The sequence below is a fragment of the Leptopilina boulardi genome, unplaced genomic scaffold (assembly GCF_019393585.1).
Source record: "Leptopilina boulardi isolate dan_hultmark-lab unplaced genomic scaffold, ZJU_Lbou_2.1 LbouV2_249, whole genome shotgun sequence".
Classification (NCBI taxonomy): Eukaryota; Metazoa; Arthropoda; class Insecta; order Hymenoptera; family Figitidae; genus Leptopilina; species Leptopilina boulardi.
In genome coordinates this window covers 816,270-844,120 of record NW_026137806.1, presented here as the reverse complement: position 1 = coordinate 844,120, position 27,851 = coordinate 816,270, and the positions used below count along the sequence as shown (strand labels likewise).

At 24.1% G+C, this 27,851-nt stretch overlaps 1 protein-coding gene across 3 annotated transcripts in view; it reads right to left on the bottom strand.

Moving 5' to 3' along the window:
* LOC127280673 (RNA-binding protein fusilli) overlaps positions 1-27,851 on the bottom strand; it is a 63,002-nt gene that overhangs the window by 4,168 nt on the left and 30,983 nt on the right. For 2 of the 3 annotated variants that reach the window (XM_051303844.1, XM_051303843.1), the window contains 9 exons: positions 17,557-17,751; positions 15,496-15,724; positions 9,754-9,843; positions 7,808-7,862; positions 7,230-7,340; positions 6,245-6,515; positions 5,948-6,163; positions 5,640-5,876; positions 831-5,578 (listed from right to left, as the gene is read on the bottom strand). In XM_051303844.1, the coding sequence (XP_051159801.1) occupies positions 4,709-5,578; positions 5,640-5,876; positions 5,948-6,163; positions 6,245-6,515; positions 7,230-7,340; positions 7,808-7,862; positions 9,754-9,843; positions 15,496-15,724; positions 17,557-17,748 (2,271 nt within the window). In that variant the 5' untranslated portion in view covers positions 17,749-17,751 and the 3' untranslated portion in view covers positions 831-4,708. Of the gene's footprint in view, positions 1-830; positions 5,579-5,639; positions 5,877-5,947; positions 6,164-6,244; positions 6,516-7,229; positions 7,341-7,807; positions 7,863-9,753; positions 9,844-15,495; positions 15,725-17,556; positions 17,752-27,851 lie in introns of those variants that run through there. The other variant, XM_051303845.1, reaches the window with a different exon arrangement.

The window sequence follows — 27,851 nt, the reverse complement described above, 5'->3', positions numbered from 1 at the left end:
TTTAAGCATTGATAAATTCAATTGAAATGAATAGCAATTTTTTTTTCTCCCCTTATCATTTTATTTCTATATCAGTAAATAAATTCCTCAGAATTTTTAAATTTTATACCTTGTAGAAAACAAAAAATTTGACAAAAAAATAATTCTACAACACAAAAATTCGACGACTAATTTCCCAAACTACCACCACTTGGGAAAAAAAAAACACCACAGAGCATTTCAGATAGGTTTATAAACAAAAAATTATTTTTTCTTTTGAACATAAACCATGCTGAAGATGAAAAATGAACAATGATAGGCGTTGGAAAGAAAAAAAGGGGGAAGAGAGCTTAGAAAAAAAAGAAGGGAGGTAAACTGTTATTAAAAAAAAAAAGAAAAAAAAATAGTGATAGAAAATCCCAACTGTTATGAATTTGATCGAATCGTCACGCACCAAAGATACCTGCGAGCCCCGTGAAATTACTATTAAAAACGTAATAGGATTGTGATGACCGTACTTTTTATACCCGCCATAAAAAACGATTCATGCAATTTTTTTTTCCGAAAAAAAAACCTCTTCATGCAAATATAATAATTTTCGCATAATTTCCATTTTGAATAAATGAAAAAAGGCGTCCCAAAAAAGGTTTATATAAAAGTTTATATAGAAAGAATTAATTTTCATTGTCTCGATTTATTAATCTTGTGTTAATGAATGAATTTCTATATTATACAAGATGAAAAAATCGAGGCGGATATTTAAAAAAAAGTACGACCACCCTGGCATAAGGTATTCAAGGATAAAAGACCACCAAAACCCGGCAAGCTTAAAAGATATCCACGAGACACGATTACATTTATTAAACATGATTATTGATTACTGGTATTTTTTTTTTAATAATATAATCATCGATATTACAGAGTATACAAATAAAAAAAATTGTTGTGCGTGTAGATGTGCTCGTACTTTCGTGTGGATGTGTATTTTCTTATAGCTCCCAATTATTTACGTGTAAATAAAAATTATAATAATTTCCTCCAAAAAAAAACGAGATTAAACGGAAACATCGAGAATTCCCAATCCAATTTACGCTACGAAGTGCATGACCATTAGTTAGCTTTCGCTATAGGGCAAAGGCAGAAGCTCTAAAATATCTCTTTCTATCTGAAAAAAAATTCCAATTTTTTTTTTTCTTTTGGAACTTTTGCTCGATAGAGAGAATTTTCGTTTCCCAGCTTTTTCTAAATTAGTCATAGAAGAGCCTAAAAACTATAAAATAGAGAAAAAGCTGCAAAACTGTCGAAGAACCAAAGAAACAAAAAAAAAAAAAAAAGAAGAATACAAAGCGTGCTGCGAATTTATTTCCAAAAGGAGGGAACACTCATCCGACGAAATTGTTTTACAAGTAGCCCTAAAAAATCGTCGCGCATTTTTTAAGAGATTTTTATCACATATATATATATAGACGGAAAATAAGCGACGCCGTCAATCACCAAATTTGTTAGCCATCCACAAACCAGACAACACATTTGACACAAGGTCACGTTATAAATGCAGCTTTTATGTTCAGTTAGTACAGAAAGTAATAAAAATAGAATTATTTCATAATATTAGAATATTTTTAAAATAAAATAATCTTTGCCCATATTTATTATATAATATTCGTCGTATGAATCCAGCGAAAGCCAACGGAATGATGCATTTGGTGCACATTTTTTTCTTTCTTTTTTTTTGTCTTTTCGTATATTAATACGATATCAACAAAATGAAAAGAAATTTTTTTTTTTTTTCTTCGAAATTCTCCGAGAAAAAAAACTTTTTGCGGATCGACTTTTTGTTATTTGAAAAAATTCTTGAAAATTAGATTTTGGAAATTATTTATCAATAGTCGATCCAAGTTAATAAAATAAAACCTACTGCGCAACAAGAATGTGTGCAAGTCGTCAACCATTATAAATTATAAAAAACACATGATATATATACATCTTCGAGATACTTTTTATCCCTAGATGCATGTCCCTCCACATCCCACTACATGCGTTCAACCAAATTACTAAAAAAAAAAAAAAACGATTTTTTTCCCGATGCAACGAATCATTATTTTCAATTTTAAAATTTCTATAATCGTGGCAAGAATTATTTTCAATTAAGAAGAAAAATTCATGAATCATTGCAACGAAAAAAAAAAAACTCAGATAATTAGCGTCTCTATTCAACAATGTGCTTGAAATTTTCTTTTGTTTCTTCTTTTCAAATTTTTCATTATTTTGATTTTATTATTTCCAGTTTCCATTCTAGAAATTAATTATTTTTAATTCTTTTTAATTGCAAATAATTTTAAAAAAAAAATCAAATTTCAAAAACATTAATTGAAAAAATTTTAAAATATCTAAAATTTCCTGAATTTGAGACTTTTTTTTTTTTTAATTCCCGAGTAATGTGTGATAAGCACTGCGTAGAACGTGAGACACCGAAAGTAAACTAAATTCTAAAAGCTGCTCACTCTTTGGCAAAGAATTTATATTTTCAAATTAATGAAAATAAAAAAATATATATATTTTGCAAAAGAGTATTTTCTCTAAATTAACTATAAATGGAGCATTTAGCACAATTTTTATGATTCAAAATTAGAAGAGTTAATAAAACAGTCAAAATAAGTATATAAAAAAAAAAAATAAAAAAATAGTGCTCCCAATTATATATTAACAATAAATCTAGAACAAAATTATCAATCAAAAATTAATTAAGTACAAACTTTGGCTCTTTTGTACTCTTTTTTTTGTGTCGCCCATTTTTATTTTCAGGGTATTTAGGGGCGGGGCGGAATCGAGGAATGTATTTTCAAATACGAGAAAAAAAAAATGCCTACCTCCAAATTAACGAAAAAAAGGTAATAAGCCTTAAAATTTTCAAAATATAATTTTCTACATTATAAAAAATATAACGTTTTTCTATATGAAAAAAAACACGCACACAATTTCACGGAATGTAAAAAGTTTACAGTAACAACCAGTTGATTTCTTTTTGAAACTAAATATATAATATATACTTAATTAAAAAGAAAAAAAAAATTATGTAAATAAACTATATATATATTACAGAATAATTTCTTATATTTTTAAGATTTATCTTTCTAAAATATACTATATATATTTTATAATTAATAATAATAATATATATATAAAAAAAATAGTACCGTTCTCTTGTGTGTTTTAATGTAAATGCAACGATTATTTCTAAGTACACTTTATCACCATTAAAAAAGTATTAGAAATTTAATATTAGAATTCACAATATATCTATCTATATAAATATATATATGAAGCAAATTTTTAAGGCAATTGCTTCATTAATTACAAAAAAAAAAAAACACTATGTAAACTTTTATAAAGAAAAAAATATCAAAAATTTACGTATATTACAATTTCTCAACAATTTTTTTTTGTATGGAAGAATTCGTTTGACTTTAAAAAAATAGTAATTGCAATTTGTTTTTTATAAAATTACTATTTTCAAAATTGAATATTAAATAACATTTTCAAGTAAAAATTTCATTTTTTAAATTTTTTAATAGAAAATTGTCACTTGCAAAGTTAATAAGGCACTTAATAATTATCTTATCTAGATTGTCATTAATTGGGAAGAAAATTGAAATTCTCAGCTAGGAAAACCGAATTTCAATTGTTTGACAAAAATATCGGCAATTTAAAAAAAAAAAAACGAAACTACAACTTACAATGTTCAGAAATGAAAATTCGATAATGTTTCTATTAAATAACAATAGAAATTCATTGAAATAGAAACTAGAAACTATTTTTTAATATGAAAATTGATTATTTTACTGATTAATATTTTACAAATATTATATTTATTTATCGAAATTAAAAAACTAACATTTTTTTTTTTTTTAAAGGAAATAAGAATTTTTTTCTGACAAAATATTTCGCATAATTGAATTTTTATTTAATGAATTTTGTTTCAATGAATTAGAACGTGTAAATAAAAATTCATTCAAATGAAGATTCGATGAATTGTAAATTTTGGCATTTAAAAATTCGAGACATATGAATAAGCACGAAAGCTAATTTTTTCGAATTAGGAATTCTGTACAATAAAAAATTCGAAACATAAAAATTTTGTTGAGTAAAAATTAGTTTTAAAAAGATAGATAGAATCTTATTCTTTAGAATGTTAATTTTGCAGAATATTTATTTCTTCGAATATTAATATTTTAGAAAATGTAAATGATCAAAAATCAATTTGACAGAAATTTAATTTAATAATTAATTAGATAAATAATAAGGCGGAAACTTTAAACTTGACCAATCAGAAATTATTAAAAAAAAATTGTGATTCGTCAAATTTAAAGTTTCCGCCGAATTATTTATTCTCTTTCTGCAAAATAAAAATTTTTTTAAATTACAATTCTGCAAAATTAATGTTCTAAAAGACAAAGTTTCGATCAAATTGAGATTCGATGAAATTGAATTTCTGACAAATTAATTTTCGTCTAAATAAAAATTCTGTCAAATTGATTTTTGACCATTTGTCATTTTCTAAAACATTAATATTCGAATAAATAAGATTCTATTAAATAAAATCTATCAAATTAGAACTTATTCATGCATCTCGAAAATTTCTGTTATCTTAGAGAAATATTTAAAAAAATTTCAATTTTTAGTCAAAAGAAACGATTATGGAATTTTTTCACGGAACATTGCTGTTTCCCTAAATTTGCGGATAAAATTGAGCAGGATAGAGACCGTGAGCGGTGGCCGGAGTGGGAAATGCGGCAGCAGCAGCCGCAGCTGCAGCAGCGGCGGCGGCGGCAGTGGCTGGCGTTTGCCATTGGCCACGTTTTGAAGCATTCGCCGCAGCAGTTGTGGGATCAGTTGGAAATGCTGATTCCCAACTTCTCTTCAATCCCATTAAAGCGGTTGGATTTAAGGGAGTTTGAATAATTGACGGCATAATACCGTGTGGTTGTTGAGCGCGAAGAATAGGATATCGCGATGGTACATTAAAGAGTAAAAATGGCGCCTGCGGTTGTTGTGCCGCGTGAAAAGCGGCTGCTGCATGCTGCGGTGACATGGCATAGGATGGAATTTGATGTTGCGCCGGCGCTGGTAGAGCGAGGGCTTTACTAGTCGCGTTGGAGGTAGGCGGCGATGTGGGCGAATTGGAAGTGGGCGGTGGATTTGAGGCAAGTGCCATTAGCCAAAAATCTTGATTCCTGAGTGCTTGTGCTTGCGCTTGTGCTTGGGCTTGTGCCTGTGCTTGCGCTTGCACAAGTGCATGAATATCCCAAAGGGGTGGTTGCGGCGTTGGAATTGGGACTGGGGCAGCGGCGGCGGGCGGTTGATGATGTGTTAGAGTCGCGGGTGATTGCGTTGGTAACGTACCAGGTGAGAGAAGAGCTTTTGTCTGTGGCGAGCAGCCGGTTAATACCAGATTCATGTCTTCGCCACTGCATTGGAACACCTCGATGTAACGCTGCTTCTTGCCGAAAATCATGTAACGATGATGACGTTGTGTTGCGCACAAATAGGCTGAACTCTCGCTGTTCATTTGAATGAACGCCTCGCCCGATGGTTGACCCTGAATTATCAATTAAAATTAAATATCTGAATGGAAAAAATTAGAATTTAAATTTTATTACCTGTGCATTATAAACCATGTGAACTCCTTGATAGACGATATTTTTCGAGTGTTCGCCCATAAACTCGAGAATGTGCTCAACTAGGGCTTCGTAGGGAAGACCACGTAGACGAACACAATCTTTACGTGTTCCTGAGGTAATAATGTGCTGCGGAAGAAGTGGATTGAACTTTGGCAATGGCAGTACAGGTGGCATCATTCTGTCATACGCCTTGATGTCACTAACTCGATTTAACACCTGAAATTGAAAACATTTTTGTAAAAAAAAAGTAATTAATGTAAATTTCTTTTTAATAGAAAATAATTAACCTGTTGCACTTCGGCAGTTGTACTTCTAAATAATTCAATGTATCGACTTCCGATACAATCTCTGTGTTTTCCAAGGGCCTTTGCCGCGTCTTCTTCTTTTGCAAAGAGAACAAACGCATCGCCAGTCGCTCGTCCATCTGCCTTCTTCACGAATAAAACACCTTCCTCGCCATCCAACACTTGGCACGGCTTTTGTCCGGACGCAAAAAAGTCCAACTAAATCAGAAAAAGAATAATTAAATACAGATTTTCACTGTATTTATGAATAATTATTATTAATTAATTAATTATAATTACCACTTGTTTTGCTATACAGTCATAGGGAAGACCTCTCATTCTGACGATGACTTGAGCTCCTCGTGAAAGAAAAGCATGAGCCTCTCCACTCGTTCCACCGGCAACTCCAACAAAATCATCTCCAGACGCTTTATAAACTTCAATATAACGCGGTCCAATATGATGCTTATGCCTTTTTAGCGCCATGTCTCTATGTTCTTTACTTATAAATCGTACTAAAGCTTCTCCGTTTCTCCTTCCCTGTGCACTTAAACACAAGGCAACACCACCCCTAAAAAAAAAAAAATTCCAATTAAAATCGAAAAAATACTCTCAGAAATTTTATAATTAAAATTTCCTCTTTTATATAATTAAAAATAGAAACTAAAAAATTGTCAATTTTCAAAAAATTATATTTCGGCAGTGCATTCAAAATAAAAAAAAAAAATAATAAATCGATTGTGCAAGAATTGTACTTTTTTTCGGATAATAAAGTAATAAGTCAAAAATTTAGAATCACAAATCGTATACTTAATTGTGCCAGACTGAAGAATGATCCTTGACCTGTGATAAAAGTTATCGCAAGACCAGGATGCTAGTGTTAGTTATTTAAGTTTTTTTTTTGAAAATCTTTCTTGCCAACTCTTTTTCAAAGACATATTCTCTAAACATTAAATTATATTTTCTAAAATAAATCTCATCAACAATTTCTACGACAATCGATATTCTCATAAACAGAATTAATGTATTATTAAAGAAAATTATATTAAATATTTCATATTAAAATTAAAAAAAAAAAAAATGATAAACACATTTTAAAAAGATGCCTACTTTTACCATTGATCCCAGAAGCTTGCGTAAAAATATAAATTCATTAGTATTTATTTAAAAAAAAAAAATTTCTTTTTCTTTTGTTTTAATTTAATTTTATATTGATTTATTTTTGTTATATTTATTAATAATTAATTTTCTAAATTTCGTTATATATATATAAATTTAAACATACTTGACAATATTCAGTCCTCTGAAGAATTTTGCAATGTCCTGATCAGACAATTGCCAAGGAAGTCCACGCGCTCTAACAACGCAATTGCTGTCTACCTCTTCGTCTTTTGAGCTAAAAATAAAATTAATTATATTTTATAATTTGTCACTATCGTTTAAAATGTATAAACTATTTAAATATAAAAAACTTGATGCAAATTTTGAATTTTTGAAATTAAATTTTTAAAAATAATTTTATAAAATAAAAATTAACTGTTTATTAAGTGATGCTCCAATTAAACGACAGTATTTGTAATCTAAAATGCTATATAAATAGAAGATATGAAAAACGAGAATTTGCAAATGATATTAAAATTAAGCAAATAAAAATATGTTTGACAAAATTTTAGGAGACGAGGTTTTAAAAAGTGACCTATTTTTTGTTAAATAAAGAGCATTGTCTGATAAAAAAAAAAAGAAAAAAAAGTAATGACACTACAATCTTATCTACGTGTAATTTAATTTAAATTACCATAAATTTAAAAATAATAATAAAAATTTGAATAATAATATTATTATTTATATTGAATTTGTTCTTACCATATTCCAGGTTCCAAAACTAGATTAACCACCTCCGGATTTTGAAAAACATGACCTATAACACAAAGAAAAGTATTTTTAATTCTCATTGTTATTTAAAAATTTGTTTTTTTTTTATCTATTTTTATCGCACACATAAAGATTTATTTTTGAAATAAAATTCTTTTTCTATCTTTATGTGCCTTTAATTTTATTATTTTTCTCTAACAATAATTTTGTCATAAATATTTTTTTAACTGCAAAAAAACGGAATTTTTTAAAAAACTAACAATATCATAACATAACCTGAAAACATCTCCCGGTAAAATATATATACTAATTAAACTGTAGTCTCTTAAAAAAAAAAAAAAAAAAAAAATACTTCTTGTTATATTTCTGTTGCCACTTGTTGCTTCTTGTTTTGAATTTTCTTCCAATCACCGCACACTTATAAATCACGGCGGGAAATAATTAATAAATTTAAAATCCTATAAATTTTTTTCCTTTTATTTTTTCTATAAAATATTTTTCTTTTTCAAAAAGTTATAAAACTGATAATAAAAAATTAATTTTAATTTCTTTTGAGAATTCAGAAAAAATTGAATATTTTTAAATAATTAAAGTAATTAATTTTTTTTTAATTTTGAAATAAAAAATAGATTTTCTCTAAATGAACAATAAAGAATGTAAAATAGAGAAAAAAAAAATTTTTCGTAATTTTAAACCTTCATCCTGTTTTCTTTCTTATAAGTGCCTTTTATTATTTTCATTCTCTAAATGTAAGGCGCTCTTTAGCTGCGACACAAAACGAAACCCAAGCAAAATGCCTTCGATTTACGAACTCAGCGAAATCGCGCTCCTGAGAAATTAACATTTCGCAATTATTTATGTTGCAATATTCGCTCGATTTCTTCAAATCGATATTCAACTTTGATTTCCGATATCGATCGTCAAAATGATTTATTATACTAAATTCGTCTAATTTTTCACCAACAATATAAAGTACACTGGAAAAAAAATTTATTTCATTTAAATAATCAATTAATCTGAATATTATAAAATAAATATTTTATGAAATTATTTTTTACTTGGAACAAATAATTTTTTATTGAATTGTATTCGAGTCAATAATTTTTTTTTTTTTTTATTGAAAATAAATATATCTTTTAATTGACTCGAATAATAATTATTGGATACAAATATTTATTTGTTAGTCAAATTTTTATTTATAGTCGATTATTTGAATCAAATAAATTTTTTTCATAAAAAAAAAAAATTATTCTAATTAAAAATATTTAAAAATTTAGATGCAGCGCGTTTCTGTGTGTAAATCTTTAAAAATGAAAAATTTTATGAATAAAAAAAAACATTCTGTAAAGGGGTGTTTAAAAAAGAATAAAATTTTCAATTAGAGAAAACAAAAATTATTATAAACGGCCTCAGTTGAGAACCTCCATATGATAAGAAGTCAGGCTGCTTATAATATATAATATATATATATATATATATATATATATATATATATATATATATATATATATATAAAACTTGACCCACACTCGCAAACTAAAGTCTTTTATGGCTTATGTGATTAAGAAAATTTTGCACATTTTTCGAATAGTACTTATGTTAATAAAATAATCATTATATTTAACTCAATTTCAGGATTAAATTTAAAAATTAAAACTAATCTTCACTAGAATCTCAACAAAAAAATATTCTTCAATTGATAATAAATATTTGATATCTAAAATATTTTACAGAAATTATTTTTAAATTAAAATATTCTTAGCGTAAATATTCCTATTTAAAGTGTAAAATTTACTAAATTTAAAAATATATTCCAAAATAGATGTCCAGTGTATTTATTTTCATTAGAATATTTTATTTTTATAAAATTTAACTGATAAAATGAAAAAAAAAACCGTTTTTTTGTAATATTTCTAAAAAAAAAATATTGTCCTTACCATCTTTTATCATCCTTTGGATGATAGTAACCATGTCTTGGATTTCCTCGACGTGATAATCATTTTCACCATCATTTGGAAAACCAAAGTCTATTTTTTTTATATATAATGTTAAGGAAGAATAATATTTAATTTTTTTTTTCTTTTTTTTCCATATTACTGATAATGAAAAATAATATTAAGAAGCAAACAACTTGTTTATACTAATCACAAAAATATCCATCAGACAAAATATAAACATTTTTAGAATTTTTTTTGTCAAACTTATTTTGTATTACTGAGATTTATTTAATAAAAGTAATGAATATTTTTTGTTAAATAAATATTTTCCTTGCCTTTCTTTTTGCAAACCAGAATTTATCAGAATAACGTTACATAACATTAATGGAATATTTAATTACATGAAAATATATTGTATAATAGATTCAAAAATGACTTTTGAAATTATATTTCAAAAAAAAATTCTTTGTGCCTTAGTTTCTAAATATGAATAAGTAAATTTTTTAAAAAAATTTTAATTATTAGTAAAATTTTAATAATTAAGAATTTATTATAGACATTATTAATTTCTCATAATTTTAAGAATAAAAAATAATTTTATTAAAAATGTTCACTTATTGATAAAGAAGGTTTTTTTTAAAAAATATATGATAAAATGATATTAAAAAAGATTGAGAAAATCAAGAAAATTATGAACAATAAAAGTTACAAGCTATCATTTATTCATGTCAATTTTATCACGCGGAAGATAGTCAATGGTCACTAGTTGAGAGTTGAGATGTCGTTAAAAAAAAGTTTTGTTTATTTTTCTTTTCATTGTGATAAGAGATTTGTTTACATTATGAACATTAAAATGACGGATTTTATGTTTACGTAATAAACCCTACATTTAGCGCATAAAACATCCGCAAAAAAAAGATGCAAATAAAAAAAATTTTTGTTTAATTCTAGATTTCTCATTGATATGAATTTTTTTCTTTTTTCTTCCTAAAAACATTTCCAATAAAAATTCGAAATTTAATTTAAATATAGAAATTAAACAAATAATGTAATAAAAATTAATTAAATAAAAATCACTAGTAATTACCTAATAAATAATAATTAATAATTAATTTTTAATTATCATTAATTATTTATTATTGTTTAATTATTATTAATTACTTATTATTATTAATAATACAGTTGTAAATAAATTGTATTTTAATTAAATAAACGATATTAATTAAGAACTTTCGTTAATTGGCGGATGATAAGAAGTCCACAAAGTACATGAAATTAAAAATGTCATCATTTTGTTTATGTACAATTTACAAGAGCAATAATAATTAAAAATTTCATCATTTAGGGAAAAAAAAATTAATTATTGATATGTATTTCAATATTATTAATTATTCCAATTATACAATTTCATCTTGAATAGAAAACCAAATGAAAACCAAATTCAGTAAAAATACAAAATTTTTAATAAAAATTCGAAAAATACATAAAAAAAAAACCTAAACATAATAAGAGAGAAAATTAAATCCGAATAATTTCAAAATTCCCTCACGAAAAATAAAAGAAAAGAAACAAATTTTTGGATTCAAAAAATTATCAAGACAATATAGTATATATGGGGAGAGAAAATAAAAAATTTTCATTATTCTCAATAATGAAAATGACGTGGCTATATTTAGAAATAGAAAAAGAGTGAGAGAGAGAAGCCTACCAAGAATGATGCGAAATTTGAGATGTTGAGCAGATGTTGAGGGACTTTGTCATCCGGAAGTGAAAAATGTTTCCAAGGCGAAGGACGCGAGAGAACTAAAAACATCAAGAAGATGCTGGACCGAATCGACGACGACAAAAAAAAGAAAACAAAAAAAAAATATAATAATAATAAAAAAAAAATAAAAAAGCCCAGAAAAAAGTGAGTTCAAGTCAAACGGATCAAATGAACACTGATCTACTGCATAAAACGATCGATTAAGAACCAAAGAAACTGTTCCGTTACCAATATCTTCACGGTGGTGACCTTTAAACTAAATGGAAGCTGATAAGGTCGACCAATCTAACTTCTTTCACTAAAGAAACGGCCAATGCAATGTCGAAAGACTCAACAACTTTTCCGTTATATATAATGAATAATTTCGAATTTATAATTTTCTCTCATATTGCAAAAAAAAGATTTTATCTCAAATCTAAAATTAAAAAAATTTAATTAAAATTACGTGATTAAAAAGAAAAAATTTCAACCAAATTTTATAAAGTTTAGACAGAATTTACATAATAAAAGAAAATCTACTAAAAGTAAATAAAATAGAAAAATTAATTAAAAAAAAATAAAAATAAAATGTAAATTTAAATATAAATAATAAAATTTTATTTCAATTAATTGTGTTTCTCGCAGGATCATTTTTTTTATCACTAAAAGATTTGTATGTTACGAAGGTAATGGAGTATATCAATCGATATCACCTGCAACAGGTGGTTTTGTTTTATTAATTCTACAGGTATGACTAAAGTATGAATGTCTCAACACTCTACTGCTATATAATATACAATTACTGACTTTGATTTCCCTCTCAATTATTCCAAAATTATTTTATTCAAATATTTTTAGAAAAAAAATTTTTTTTATAAAATTTAATTTTATAAAATTTAAATTTATAAATAAAAAATATATTAAATTATCAAAACTGAATTTCTAATATTATTAATAATATTCAATAATATTTAATTTACTTTTTATATTTTTTATTTCAATAATATTGAATTTTACTTTTTAATAACAAAAATTAACTTTTATCTATTTTTATAAAAGTTTATCAATTTTTTTTTTTTTTTTTTTGTTATTAACGGAAATAATTGATCGTATCATTAAATCTTGTATAATAAAAATAAAAGGGGAAAAAAAACTGTTATATGAATGATTCGAAAAACTTGTTTTAAAACGTGAACTTTGTAACACTTTGTCGAGACACTATAAAATTTTCTTATTTACACAAACTGTATTATTCCACGATTAACAATTTTTATAAAACTAATTTAACTAAATTAAACAAAATTATGAGAAAGCAACACAACATTCCAATCATCATTCCAATAATAATTATTTAAATTACAATTCGAATAATACTTTTTTTTTTTAAATAAAACTTAAAATTTTAATATTTACCTTTTTTTTCATAAAAATGTATTGTAGTGATTTCTTTCCTATCTCAATAATGAAATTCTTTAAAACTGAATCATATAATTGTTCACAATTTTCTTTTTTTTTTAACTTCACATGAAAAACAGAAAATTTAAAAAATTTTAAACTATCGCAAATATAACAATAACGTAAGCTTTACAATTTTTCTTTGTTTGAAATACTCTTTTTTTCTATTTTTTAATTACAGTAGAGAACGTGTCAAAGTATAGCGTCTGTTAAAGATTTTTTTTTTCATACACGTGTGCCAAGTGTTCACGTTAGTATGGTTAAAAGACGACTGCCAAGAAGTAAAGCTTAACATTTTTATGAGGCGCGCAAAGCTGTTTTTTTTTTTCAATCGACCAATCAGAAAAAAATAGATTTATTCTTTAAATTTTTTTTTTAAGCGTGGAATTAAAGATTTTTTTAAATAAAAAAAATTCAATTAATATAAAACATATTAATTAATTGCGAAATTAAAAATTCAATTATATAATTATTCATAATATCCCCGTATTATTACATATAAATAAATAAATATCAATTAAATTCAAAAAAAAATTATTTTAATTTAAGAAAAGAAACGATAACAGAATATTTGAATCAAATTTTTTTCAGTTAGAGAATTTAATTTTTTTCCGAAATTGATAACAAATTGATTGAATTGAAAAAAGAAAAGTAAATTTTAACATTATTTGTAAATTTTAAAAGTCTTTTTAACTATTTTTTTCAAACATAAATTAAGTTAAACTTAATATTTTCCAAAAAAAAAGTCTTCAATTTTATATTTAAAAAAATATAACACAAAAATATGTATTTTTCACAAACAATAAATATTTCCAATTAATTTCAATTTTTATTAAAAATTAAAATATTAATTTCACAACTATAATTAATGTCAATGAATCAAACAAAGTTTATTACACACGACTGAAATTATTTTGTTGAATTGACAAATTGCTTCTCATTTTTCCCCTGAATTGCAAAAAATAATCACGTACAGTGTTTTCAGTGAAAAAAAAAATAAATAATAATTTATAAATATTATTAAATATTATTCATTTTAATAAATATTCAAATTAAATTATTTTTATTAAATTCATTTAATTTTCAAGTTTAAAAAAAAGAAATTACTCCAAATAAAATAGATATTAATTAAAATAATTTAAATTATTTCAATAATTGTTAATATTGTTTAAAAACAGACACTTAACAAGAAATTTTTTTTGAAAACTTGAATCGAATCAAAAGCCGTTATTCTCGAGGGAATAATATATAAGTACGAGAAGGGACTTGGAAACTCGAGATCGAACTACAAACAGTGGATCTCAAAATTTTCTTATAAAATATATCAAAAAAAAAAAAAATTTATACAATTTAATTTAGTATTATTTTTAAATTAATTCTAATTATTCTCATCATTATGTGTTTCTCATTAAATTTTGTTTAAATAGTTAAATGTAAATAATTAAAATTAAAATATATTTCAAAATAAAATATAATTTTAATTAAAATATAGATACTTTAAATTTAAATATACTTTTAATTTAATTGCAAATTTTTCATTAAAAAATCTAATGATATGAATTTAAAAAAAAAACAAATTATTAAGAAAAATACTGTATCGTTTTAATTAATAAAATAAACCAGAAAATAGAAATAAAACTAATTTTAGACAAATTGACAACTATTTTTACAATCGAAAAATTATTTATACTTCAAGAGACTTTATAATGATTGAGGTTCGTTAATACGAGTGTATAATCCATATTTTTTAAAAGATAAAATTTATATCTTATCAATATAGATAAACTTTTCAGTAGCATTATATTATTTAATATACCCATAAACATAATCGAAACTCCTTAACTTTATAGAAATAGCCGTCCGATTAATAAAAACAAAAGTAATTTTTTTTTATCATTTAAATGAAAATTCGATTTAAAAAAATAGATATTTTTCACAATTTGAATAAATAAATTTACACCTTTGTAATAATCTAATCAACATGAGAATCACTGACATCATTGACCTGTGTGTGTCTCATAACTTGAGACTATACATGTATATATATGTATAGAAAATATTTACACACATATATATTAATATACTGAATATCAAACCACAAAGGATAGGCGAGGTCGCGAAACTGAAAAAAGTAATTTACTGTGATAACTACTTCTCGGTTCATTTTGCCCTTTTTCAAAGACCAAAGCAATTTGTCATGGGCAAATGAATTTAATCAATTTTTTAATTATAAATTCCCTCTTTTCTATTTATAAAATTTTTTTCCAATTTTTAAATATTCAAAAAACAAAAGTTGAGTTATGTCCAGTTTTTGGCTTATTTATTATTTAAAACGATAAAAGTACTTTCTGTTAACTTTAAATTTATTCTATTTTGAATTTTAATTAGATTTTTCCTTATTTTTCAAATTTCGGAACATTTTTTTAAATACTTAATAATAATTGCATCACCAGTGACCATTGACTATTGTACAAAGTACTTACCAAATTTTTTCCCAAAAAAATAAAGCTAAAAAAAAAATGAATATTTTTAGAAAAGGATACATTGAATCATGTCCTGAATGCTGAGGGGTGAAAGTTCATCCTGCGAGGAATAACAGGCTGTGAATTCTTTTCTGAGGTCATGAAAGTGGGAATAATGACTTGGCAGCTCGATTTCTTTATTACAGGCTTCAGGGTGCAAACATTGTCTTAAGGGTGCTTGTCCATCGACAATGAAACGAGGCGTACTTCCGGCAGCCACACATGTCAACGATGACCACCACGTTTCAAACTGAAAATAAAAAAAAAACAATTATTAACATTATAAATAAAAAAAAATTATTACAAAGTCATAAAAAAAAATTGCTAAATAAAAGAAAAATAAAATACAAATAGTTTCTGATTTTATAGAACAAAAGAAACATTTTTTACGATTTTTTTTTTCTATAATACCCTAAAAAAAAAGATAATATAAAAAATAAAAGGAAAAACCAATTTATTTTTTGTTCCATCATTTTACGAATTGATTTTTAGGAAGTGACTTGTTAAATTCTTGGTCCTTTTGAAAAATAAATCTTTAAAACCATGTTCCCATGTAACTTAAAAGGTACTTCAGGAATTTTTTTTTTTTTTAAAAGGGACTATATACCTTTGGTTATATACAGTTATATAAAATTTAAAAGGAACTACCTGGAAAAAAAAATTCCTGACACTCTGACCCAAACCCATTTGAAAAGGCAATTTTCTTTAAATTGCCTGGAACAGGTTGTTTTTTAAATTTACATTTCGAACCGTAGACAATTTTTTTCCATTTCAATATTTATTACATTATATTTCATAAAATTGTTAATTTTTTTTTTGTAAAAAAAAATAATTTTATTATATACGAAATGTTGGGCTTAATGTTTTGTGTGATAGTAAATAAATATAAAAACGATATATATGTATGATTAAATGATTACGTGGCGTACAAAAGCACAAGGATAATGCCCCTATTACACGTGCAACTTTTGACAACGGTGTCGATGCACCTTGCTACCCGCATCAAGTGAAAGGCGCAATTTATACAAGCGCTAATTATTTCAGAATAGGTAGCGATATATAATATAAATTTTTTTATTTTCCATTTCGACCGGATCATGAAAGCAGGTCGATATTTAAAATCCTTCATTTGCTTCTAATTTAACAAATATACGAGAGACAAAACTTACCGTTTTTTTCTAACAAGTATAAAAATTAACTTTTTCGTCTCTTTCTTCTTTATTTTATCGTCAATTTCTAATTATACAAAAATATAAATTGATGTCATATCTGTCAAATTATTAGAATTTTAGGTTAGGTTATATTAAGCTGAATTTTCAAATGGTTCGATAAACAATCGATATTTAAAATTGACCAATCACGATTTTCCTGATTTTTAATTGATACATTTTAAAAATCGCGCCGAAATCGGATAATTGAAATTCAGACCAATGAAAAGGCGCCTTAATAATTCTATCAACAATTCATACAAATTCTGTCAAAAATTAGCTAGTTAAAAATTCAATTAAAAACAAATTATGTAAAATTAATTATTTTGAAAAAAAAAATTGAAGATATAATTTGAGGAAAAAGTAAATCTAATTTCAAATAATTAAATTTATTACATATAAAGGATATTGATGTTTATTTGTGTTTGGGATAATAACGGAATTAAGAAGCTTTCCCGGTGAGAGTAAAGAGAATTTTCGCGAAAGCGGTGCGCTGTACTGATTGGACAATGACCTTAAGGTGAGATCGCAGGTGCACGACGACTATTGAAACCCGGATGTAAGCCTTTCGAACCTGACGATGCGAGAAAGAGTTGCTGATGATGATTAACGTCGCGCACAACCTAGCAAATTTTATCCAATAAGTCATTTGGCTAAATCATCATTCTTAATATAACAGGATATACTCTCCAACTGTATTTTTTTTTTTTTTTTTGGGCTTCGTTTTATTAAATACAACAATCTCTGAAGAAAGAGCTCCAAACAATTATAGGTTATGTTTTGAAGTAAAACAAAAATCAACTTTCAAAACAGAGGTAATATAACCTCAAATTGTCTATTGTTGTAAAAAAAAAAAGAGAAAAATAAGTCTCACCTGTTGAATGGCTTGATGTAAAGGAATTCCGCGCTCTCGAAGTGTCTGTTCCGTAAGTGTTGGAGCATGTGCCAATGCAGCTTCACTAACAACACCACTACTTCCGGCAACAACCGGATTTTCACTTCCCGAACCATTTGTCGTTGTTTCGTCCATTACCATAGGTCGCACAATGTATTGTTGTCTATCCATCACCTGAAACAGATCATGTGTGAATAACAAAAACAAATCTTTTTTTTTCAAAACAAACATTTCCTGCGCCATCTACTGGCGGAGTTTCTAGTTTTTTATATAAACAGCTGATTTATTGATATATTTGTCCTGTAGATGTCCTACAATATTTTTTTGATTACAAATGTTTACAAAATATCAAGGATTGGGATTATTTGCTATTTAGTGTGTGACATTTAAAAAAAATATTTTAAAAGAATGTGATGTGCAAAATAGTGCAAAATTTGTTGCGGTAAAAATACGATAAGAGAAACTGTAACCGGTTTTTAGTATCGTACATACCAAAGCTTAAGGAATAAATAATGAGGCGATAAGAAACGTAACGTTGAGAGAAAGGTTGACTTTAAGATAGGAAGTGAGAACCCCTGAAGCAGGTTACTCCTGTAATTATACATCCCGCGACTGACTTCTAGCGTGCTTTTCGAGATGCATATTCATAGGCGCAATTTACCAAAAAAAAAAAACAATAAAATTTAGATAAAATTTTTTTATCTAAATTCCTCAAATACGGTATTTTTGAACTAACCTAAAACCCTTTAATTTTCGAATTAAATACCCAGAGGATTTAAAATATTTTTCATTCGAAAAATATTTGCTCTACCTTTCTATATTCAGTGATTTAAAGAAATTAATATAAGAAAATGAGAAACTGAACATTAATTCTCTTTAAGGAATATTACATAGTAGCCTACAGGAAACGATATATATATAGGAATAAAAATGTAATTTGCTCCACAACTGTGTTTTACCTACTGAAGCATGTAAGGAATGCCGTTTTACAGGCGCAGGCGTTCTTCTCAATGGATCAGAAAACCAGAGGTTTTATATTTATTATACACATGAAAGATTCTACTATATATATATTATAGTTCGCATTACACAAATTTTAATTATTAAATACATTAATGAAACAATAATGTAAAAATCCATAATATTCGAAATGTGATTGTAAAATTGTTATGTAATATTTTATACGCTTAGTGAATATTATACAACTTTAACTTAGGCGAAGATAAGGTACAAGAGATAACAAATTTTTATATATACAATGAGAGGAGTTTCAATTTAAGAAAAAATGAAACGTTTTTTATGAAGATGAAAATATTTTTTTTTCATCATATAGACAAATTTTCTATATTTATTAATAATTTATTTGAGACAAATAAAAAATATATTTGTCTCAAAGATTAATAACTTTTTAATTGGTTTCAAATAAATAATTCAATTCAATTAAATAAAAATTTATTTGAATCAAAGAAAAATTATTAGGCTCTGAGACAAATATATATACAATTTTTCTGGGTGTAAAAAATATATTTTCTCATAAAAACAAAATGATTACACTCAGAGAAATGGTATATTTGTCTCCGAGCCTACTAACTCATTTATTTATTGCAAATATATTTTATTTCATTTAAATAAAAAATTAATTGGATCGAAAGAAAAATTTATTTATGACAAATAAAATTTTTATTTACGCCAAATAAATAAGTTAGTAGGTTCTGAGACAAATATTTGTTTATTTAATTCAAATATATTTTATTTGATTCAAATAAATCATATTTCTCTGGATGTAGTCAAAAAATTGGTGAGAATTATATATACTAAAAAAAATTCTAATACGTTTTGTCGAAAAAATTACAATTTCAATTATATAAACTGTTATCTCTCACGAAAATCAGAAAGCACAAGTGTAATGCTATTAAAATTTTAAATAATTTAATGTGATTATAATCACACCCTTCCGAAGGGAAACTCTCACGATTTGGAATTTGGGGGAGCTTATATATCAAGAGGATTAGTATCTATAGAAGAATCGAATAAATTATCAAGTTTATAATTTCTCAGGATTAAAACTCTTTTAAATGCCGACAATTTGAGGAATCTTTAATAATTTTTTTTTTTTGTGAACATCGTCATTAATCTGCTTTTGCGTATATGTGTATATATATAATGGAATGGACGTTAAACCATGAATCAGAGTCAAAGGGAAATCCTCATTGATGGGGAAATCGATGAAGCACCTTTCACCATTTTCCCCTTCTTATATTCATCGTATATATACATTTGAATTTACGTTCTCTTGCAGACAAACAACATATATCCAAGACCCTGTGGATGACCTGCATTGTATTCACGGATATATATTTTAAATATATGCATCCTCGGTATATATATATATATATAAGGAAGCTGTACCATCACTTTGAAAGCACTAACCTGATTCTTATTTATTGCCATACATAGTTTGCATATTTCAAGATCAACTAAATAAATATATATAAATAATATAAAGAAATAACTATTAAAGCAACTTTTCCCCCTTTTTTTCAATTTAAAAATGATAATTAATAAACAAATAAATAATTAATAAAATATATCTATGAAAGAATAGTATAAAATTTCACTAATATACACCCAGAGAAATGATTTATTTGAACCAAATAAAATATATTTGAGTTAAATAAACGTATATTTGTCTCAGAGCCTACTAACTTATTTATTTGGCGTAAATAAAAATTTTATTTGTGAGAAATAAATTTTTCATTGGCTCAAATAAATTTTTTATTTCAATGAAATAAAATATATTTACAACAAATAAATGAGTTAGTAGGCTCTGAGACAAATATACGTTTATTTAACTCAAATATATTTTATTTGGTTCAAATAAATATAATTAATAGAAGTTTCACTAAAATTTTAGTTGTATTTTTACATAACCTAAAAATGAATTTAAAAAAATTTATTACACCCAGAGAAATGTTTTATTTGAACCAAATATATTTATATATATATATTTGGTTCTTATATAATATTTAAGTTGAATAATCGTATATATATATATATATATTTGTCTCCGAGTTTAATAATTTTTTTATATTTGGCATAAATAAAAATTTTATTTGTTTTTAAATAAATTTTTTTATTTGAATGAAATTAGTTATTTTTTTGGATAAAGTATACCGAATAAGGCCGAATAAGTACCGAATATTATTATAATAATAATACAAAAAAATTTTTAATAAATAATATATATATTTGAAAAAAATACTTTTTGGGTCAAACTAAAATAATAGTTAGTCCATTCAACAAATAAATATAAAATAAATTATAAAATTATCATCAGTTTAGAAATTTTATTCAGCTTTTATCGAAAAAAAATAAAATAAAAACAAAAACTCGACAAAAACTAAAGTACTTTTATGATAATATATAAATGCCAAAAATTTTGTTTCAAAAGTGCGAATTAATATATCCCTCCTATATATATAAATTTATGTTAATCGATTACATTACGATAGTATTATCAATTTTTTTTTTTTTACTATTGAATTGCAAATTTCGAGTTATTTACATTTATGTTAAAAGGTCAAGAAATTGCATAAAAAATTAAAGAGACTTGACAAAATAATGTTTAAATTTTTAGAATATATTCGCGCGCATTTAAATAATTATTTTTAAACCCGCAGATAAATGTTTTATTTGAACCAAATATATAATATATTTGAGTTAAATTTGTCTCAGAGCCTATATATTAGCCCATTTATTTGATTTGGCAAAAATAAATTTTTTATTTCAATCAAATAAAAATTTATTTCAATTAAATAAAAATTTATTTCAATTCAATAAAAATTTATTTCAATGCAATAAAAATTTATTTCAATTCAATAAAAATTTATTTAAATGAAATAAAAATGTATTTGAATCAAATAAATATTTATTTGGCTCTGAGACAAATATATATAATTTCTTTGCGGGTGTCTTTTATGCTAAAAATCAGTAAGGATATTATTTCTTATAATTTCTAATAGTAAAGAAGCTTAAATTGAGGAAAACATTTTTTTAGGTATATAACTTTTGAAGATGAACGAAACTTATATTATATATATATATACAAATTTTCTTTTAATCTTCATGCGACACTATAAGTATATAAGAAATATGAAATGTAATAGACAGGTTCTGACAAACTGAGGTTAACAGATCAAGGCAGTTTGGTATAAATGTATATAAGCATCAGTGTGTGTCGTCGTTTCATTAATATTAATGCCGGACAAAATTCAGCGTCATCGTCTATATGCATATAATATCGCGATATCCTTTTTGCAATTGTTTTGTATTTCATTCATCATTTTTTAAAAATTGAGTTGACAGGAAATTTTTTTTTTCCATAGCGGACTAAGAGATTTTTTCTTCTTTGATTTATATATATAAATTTTTTATTTATTAATTTAAATAAATTCTTATTTGATTTAAATAAATATTTATTTGATTTAAATAAATTTTTATTTAATTTAAATAAATATAGGCTATAGTAAGCTGTGAGACAAATATATATATATATACGTTTTATTTAACTCAAATATATATTATATTTGATTCAAATAAAACATTTCTCTGAGTGTAAATTTTACTATATTTTGATAGAAAAAAAATTTTTTTTCCACTATTAATTAATTAAATTCAAAAACAAAAAAAAACGAACTGTACGTTTTCTTATAAATTGCAAATTTGCTTCGAGAGCGACAAAAAGAGCAAAGGTGAGGTCATGGTCACTGCTTCTATTTTGTATATATATATATATATATATATATATATATATATATATATATATATATATATATATATATATCATCATTTATCTCAGAATTATATCCGCAAATATATAATTTTTTTTTCTACTCTTTAAATTAAAATTCGTTAATTATTTTAAATTAGTGAAAAATTGCTCCCAATTTTTTGTAGTCATTTTTCACTAAAACTTTACAAAAAAAAAAAATTAGTCAAAAATTTTACAATTTTCTTAATGTGAATTATAGTTAAAAATAACTATAATTGTTAGTAAAAATTAGTAAAAACTAATTTTTTTAATAGAAAAATAACTAAAATTGAATTTTACTAATAATTAGTTATTTTTAACTAACTAGAATAAATATTATAATATTTGAATCAGTGAATGACTGCGGTTTTAGTTATTTTTATTATTTGTTTTAAACTAATTTCAAATTTAGTGAGTCATTTTTAGTCATTTTTTACAAAAACTTTATAAAACAACAAAATATTACTAAATCAAATAGTGATATTTTGCTAAAAATTAGTAAAAATTGCTACTATATCTAATTAAAAATATATGAACGATTTCTCACTAATTCAAACTATAAAAAAAATTTTATTTAAAAAATTTAAAAAATATATTTCTAATACTATATATATTCTTTTGGAATGGAAATATTTTGAACAAGAGCAGTTTTCAGAATGATTTGAAATGCAAATTTACAATTATCATATAGTTTTGCTTTCAGAATATATATATATATATATATATATATCTACTGCTAAAAAATTTTCTATGTCGAATAATATAGTGCGGATACAATTTTGTATATACATATTGAAAATTATATTTTTGACCTTGTCGAAAGTAAAAATAATTTTTTTAAAAGTGTTTACACATGTGTGTATTATTTTTAAAATGTAATTTTCAATCACATTTGCAAAAAGAAAAAAAAAATTGCGTTTAATGAATGTCAGTACACTCAGAAAAATGATATATTTTTCTCAGAGCCAAATGAATATTTATATTTGATTCAAATCAATTTTTATTTGATTCAAATCAATTTTTATTTGATTCAAATCAATTTTTATTTGATTTAAATAAATATTTATTTGTTTTAAATAAAAAAATTTTATTTACGCCAAATAAATATAGGCTAGTAGGCTGTGAGACAAATATATATACGTTTATTTAACTCAAATATATATTATATTTGGTATACAAATAAAACATTTCTCTGGATGTATTTAACATTTAAAAAATATTACAATTCAGTATGGTAAACTTTACTGTATAATATACAATAATAGTAATAGTAATAATAATAATAATAATATTACTATAATGTACTATAATATTCTATGACGTACTGCACTGGAAAAAAATAGTATTGAATTAAGAAAACCCATTTACTTATCCGTATTTAATTCAATTTTTTTTCTTGATACAAGAAAATTTTAATAGTTTAAAGTCAATTTTCTTAAATTAAGATAATTTTTTTTGTTTCTAGTACACTATTATTATTTATTTTTATTTCATCAAAGAAGTGAAATATTTTTTACACCTTATTTCATTATTATTATTACCAAAGGAATGAAGAAACTAATATATATAAGAAATTTATTAAAATGTTACAAGGTGTTGAAGAACGGAAATACTGTGAAAAAATGGGGAGTTTTTGTGCCTGAAGAAATGGAAATGAACTTAGTATATATATATATATATATATATGAGAGACCATTCATTGGCTTAGAAACAAGTATGGTGAAGTAAGATGAGATGAAAAAGCTGTGTGGCAGACTCTATCTATAGATGGACGAACTTGCAAATTATAATATAGCCTATGGACGACCTTCCGAGGGCGCGGCGCGGCGCTCCGCCTCCGTCGGGTAATTGGAGAAACAATGGCAGCTCTCTCTCACTCTTGACTTCCATAGTTTAGCTATTGGTTCTTTTTTTCTTTTTTTTTCTATTTTTTTCTTTTTTTTCAAGGGCCAAAAAAGATTCTTTAAATCTAGAAAACCGGTCATCCACTTAAATTTTGTTCTCTTGCGAAAAAAACCCCAATATATTGGGAGATTATAAATTTTTTTACACTCAGAAAAATTAATTCAAATCCACTTTTAATATTAAATGAAAATTATATGCGGACCAATCAAGTCATGCCGGTAAAAATGTTTAACTATATATAAACAAAGAAAAAATACTAACTCTACACCCGCAGAAAAATGATTTATTTGAACCAAATAAAATATATTTAAGTTAAATAAACGTATATTTGTCTAAGAGCCGACTAACATATTTATTTGGTGTAAATAAAAATTTTATTTGACATAAATAAATTTTTCTTTAGTTTAAATAAATTTTTTATTCCAATGAAATAAAATATATTTGCAACAAATAAATGAGTTAGTAGGCTCTGAGACAAATATACTATTTCTCTGAGTGTAATCGACTATTTTTGATGCAACACGTAAATATTTTTATTTTTTTTACTCAATGTCGAAAGTTATAAGAAAATATATAAGATATATCCGCCTTGTGTAAAATTTAAAATTATATTTGATACTCGCACTGAAAAATAAAATTTCCAGAATTTTTTTTTCGGATTATTATGTAACATTGAATTTCCATAATTGAATAACAAAATATTAGTCATATGTCTCTTTTGTATATTTATTATAATTTGAAAAAAATATTATATATTTGATTCAAATAATCGATTACTTGACTATTTTATTTGAACCAAATAATTTTTATTTGAATTAAATAAATTTTATTTGGATGCCAATAATTTTTGTATATATTTGAAAGAAAATACTAATTAATTGACTCATAATTATTTAATAAAAATAAATATTTATTTGATTCAATTATTTGAATCAAATAAATTTTTTTTTTCAGTATATATAATTTAATGAGTTGAGAAAAGATATATTTTTGCTGTATTGTCAATTATTATATATATAGTATTTTTGCCATTCGTGATGGCTTTCTCAGTATATAATAGTGAAAGTTGTTCATTAATGCAACCCCCCTTCTAAAATTATCTTTATTACCACTGAAATCAGAAAGATTTTATATTACAGACGAAGAAATCTCTGAATGCAAATTACATGATGATTGTTGACACAAATGATGACTATTTACTATACCACATTTTACCTAATATTAATTCTATATTTTTCAATAATAATTTATATATATATTTGACGCGGGACCTAAGAAGCAAACGAATTATAGGTTATGTTTACAATCAGTTTATTAAAATTTACTCTTATTTATGTATTTTATTTTATATAAAAAAAATCCATTTTTATTTATTTTTTTTGATGTATGACAAAATTGTATTTAATTGAGATATAATTGATCCTCTTTACGTGTATTTTCATATCAAAATTTCAAAATAACGTATAATTATATTTTTTTACTAAAAAAAAATAACGTATAAAAAATAGTACAGTGCAGTATAATATAAATAACTGAAAAAAAAATTTATTTGGTTTAAATATTCGATTACTTGACTATTATCAAATAAATATTTATTTGTATCAAATAATTATTATTTGAGTCAATTAAATGATATTTGTTTCAAATACAAAAATTATTGGTTCAAATACAATTTATTTAATTCAAATAAATATTTATTTGATAATACTCAATAGTAATCGAGTATTTGAATCAAATAAATTTTTTTTTCAGTGTAGTAAAGTATAGTATATAGTATAGTTTATTATTTACTTATTATTTTTTTCTATTAAAAAAAAAATAACCTATATAAAAAAAAGTATATATAATATACTATAAAAAGTACACAGCATAAAAAAGAGACAATAAACAAAAACAATAAATTTAAATGCGCGCCCATAAATATTCCATTGTTTTATAATTATAAAATAAATAAAAAAAAACAAATAAAACCTTTCAAAAAATCAATTTTCTATCTTTGCTGTTGCAACCGCTACTGTTGCGGATAAATTCAAAAAAAAAAAAAAAAATGTACAGGATATGTTGTTCGAAATATATAAAATTTATAGTCTTAGGTTCTAAATAAATATATATATATTTTTTACCAAAGAAACTTGGTTATATATTAGAAAAAGGTTATCCTATCTCTCTATAATGACGCACATTCTAAATCCAAAAATAATAAATAAAATATTTGGCATATCAGTGGAATTCACTAAAAAAAGAAAACTGTAAAAGTTTTTAATGATTATATACATATATATATATATAGAAAATATGAACGTGTATATTAAAATTATATCGACCTATAAAACAAATTTCTAAATTTATATATATATGCTTCCATATTCTGAAAGTTTTAAATGAAACGAAATTTTTTTCCCTTCTCTTAAGAAATGCCGCACCCATACACCGGCCATTTTAAGTTTACCTTAATTTGCACATGAATTCGGATATATAATTTTCAGGAGGCATATATATAAAAATGTGTGTGTGTGTGTGTATAAACGCGCAACATATTTTTTTTTCAGCGCCAATAAGAAAGAAAAAAGGTGTAAAGAAGATTATATTCTGAAATATAATTCTTTCCAAGGAACCAAAAAAAAAATTTTTTTTTTTTGTCAATGAAAACAAAACAAAACACACATACACCCATATACGGAAAATTGCTACTGAGTAAAATTTACTATATTTTAATCCAAAATTTATGATATATAAATTATTTTATATTATTATAAATAGTTTATAATAATTAATAATATAAAAGAAAAATTACACGATAATCGGAGAGACATAAAGATGAGTCATATAACAGCTTCATTAGTTAATGTCTGTTATTGCTGATAAAAATCGAAAGAAAAGAAAAAAAAAACTTATTTTGCTCTTTATGATTATAATGTAAAAGACCAGAAAATCAGGTTTTTTTTACACCTTCATTTATATCAGGAATAAATTTTTTAATATTTAACAATGAAAAATTTTCTAAACAGCTAAGTCCCGCTTACATATACGCAAAAATAATAATAATAATAATAATAATAAGAATAGCAGTAATAATAGTAATAGTATAATAATAATAATAATAATAATAAAAATAATAATAATAGCAGTAATAATAGTAATAGTAATAATAATAATAGCAGTAATAATAGTAATATAATTTTTGTTATTATATGAACGCTAAACAAAATTTTGATTCAATAATTTTCAAAATATTTCTTTACAGAATGTTGGTGAATTTTTTTTGATAATTTTTTGTGTATTTCGAAAAAAAATTCCCCATTATTGAGAGAGAGAGAGAGTCAAAATTAAAAAAAATTTATAGTGTTATTAAAATAAAGTAATAAGTTTTCTAAACACCTGTTTTGCATATATTTAGATAAAAAAAAAATATTGTAACTGATTTTTCAAAATTCAATTTTGAAATATTGTAAACAATATATTGAAAAATAAACAATTTTAACAATATTTGTTATTAAAATGCAATATCTTTCTAGAACAGTTTATTATCTTATTGTCTCTTTTTACTAGATAGATTTTA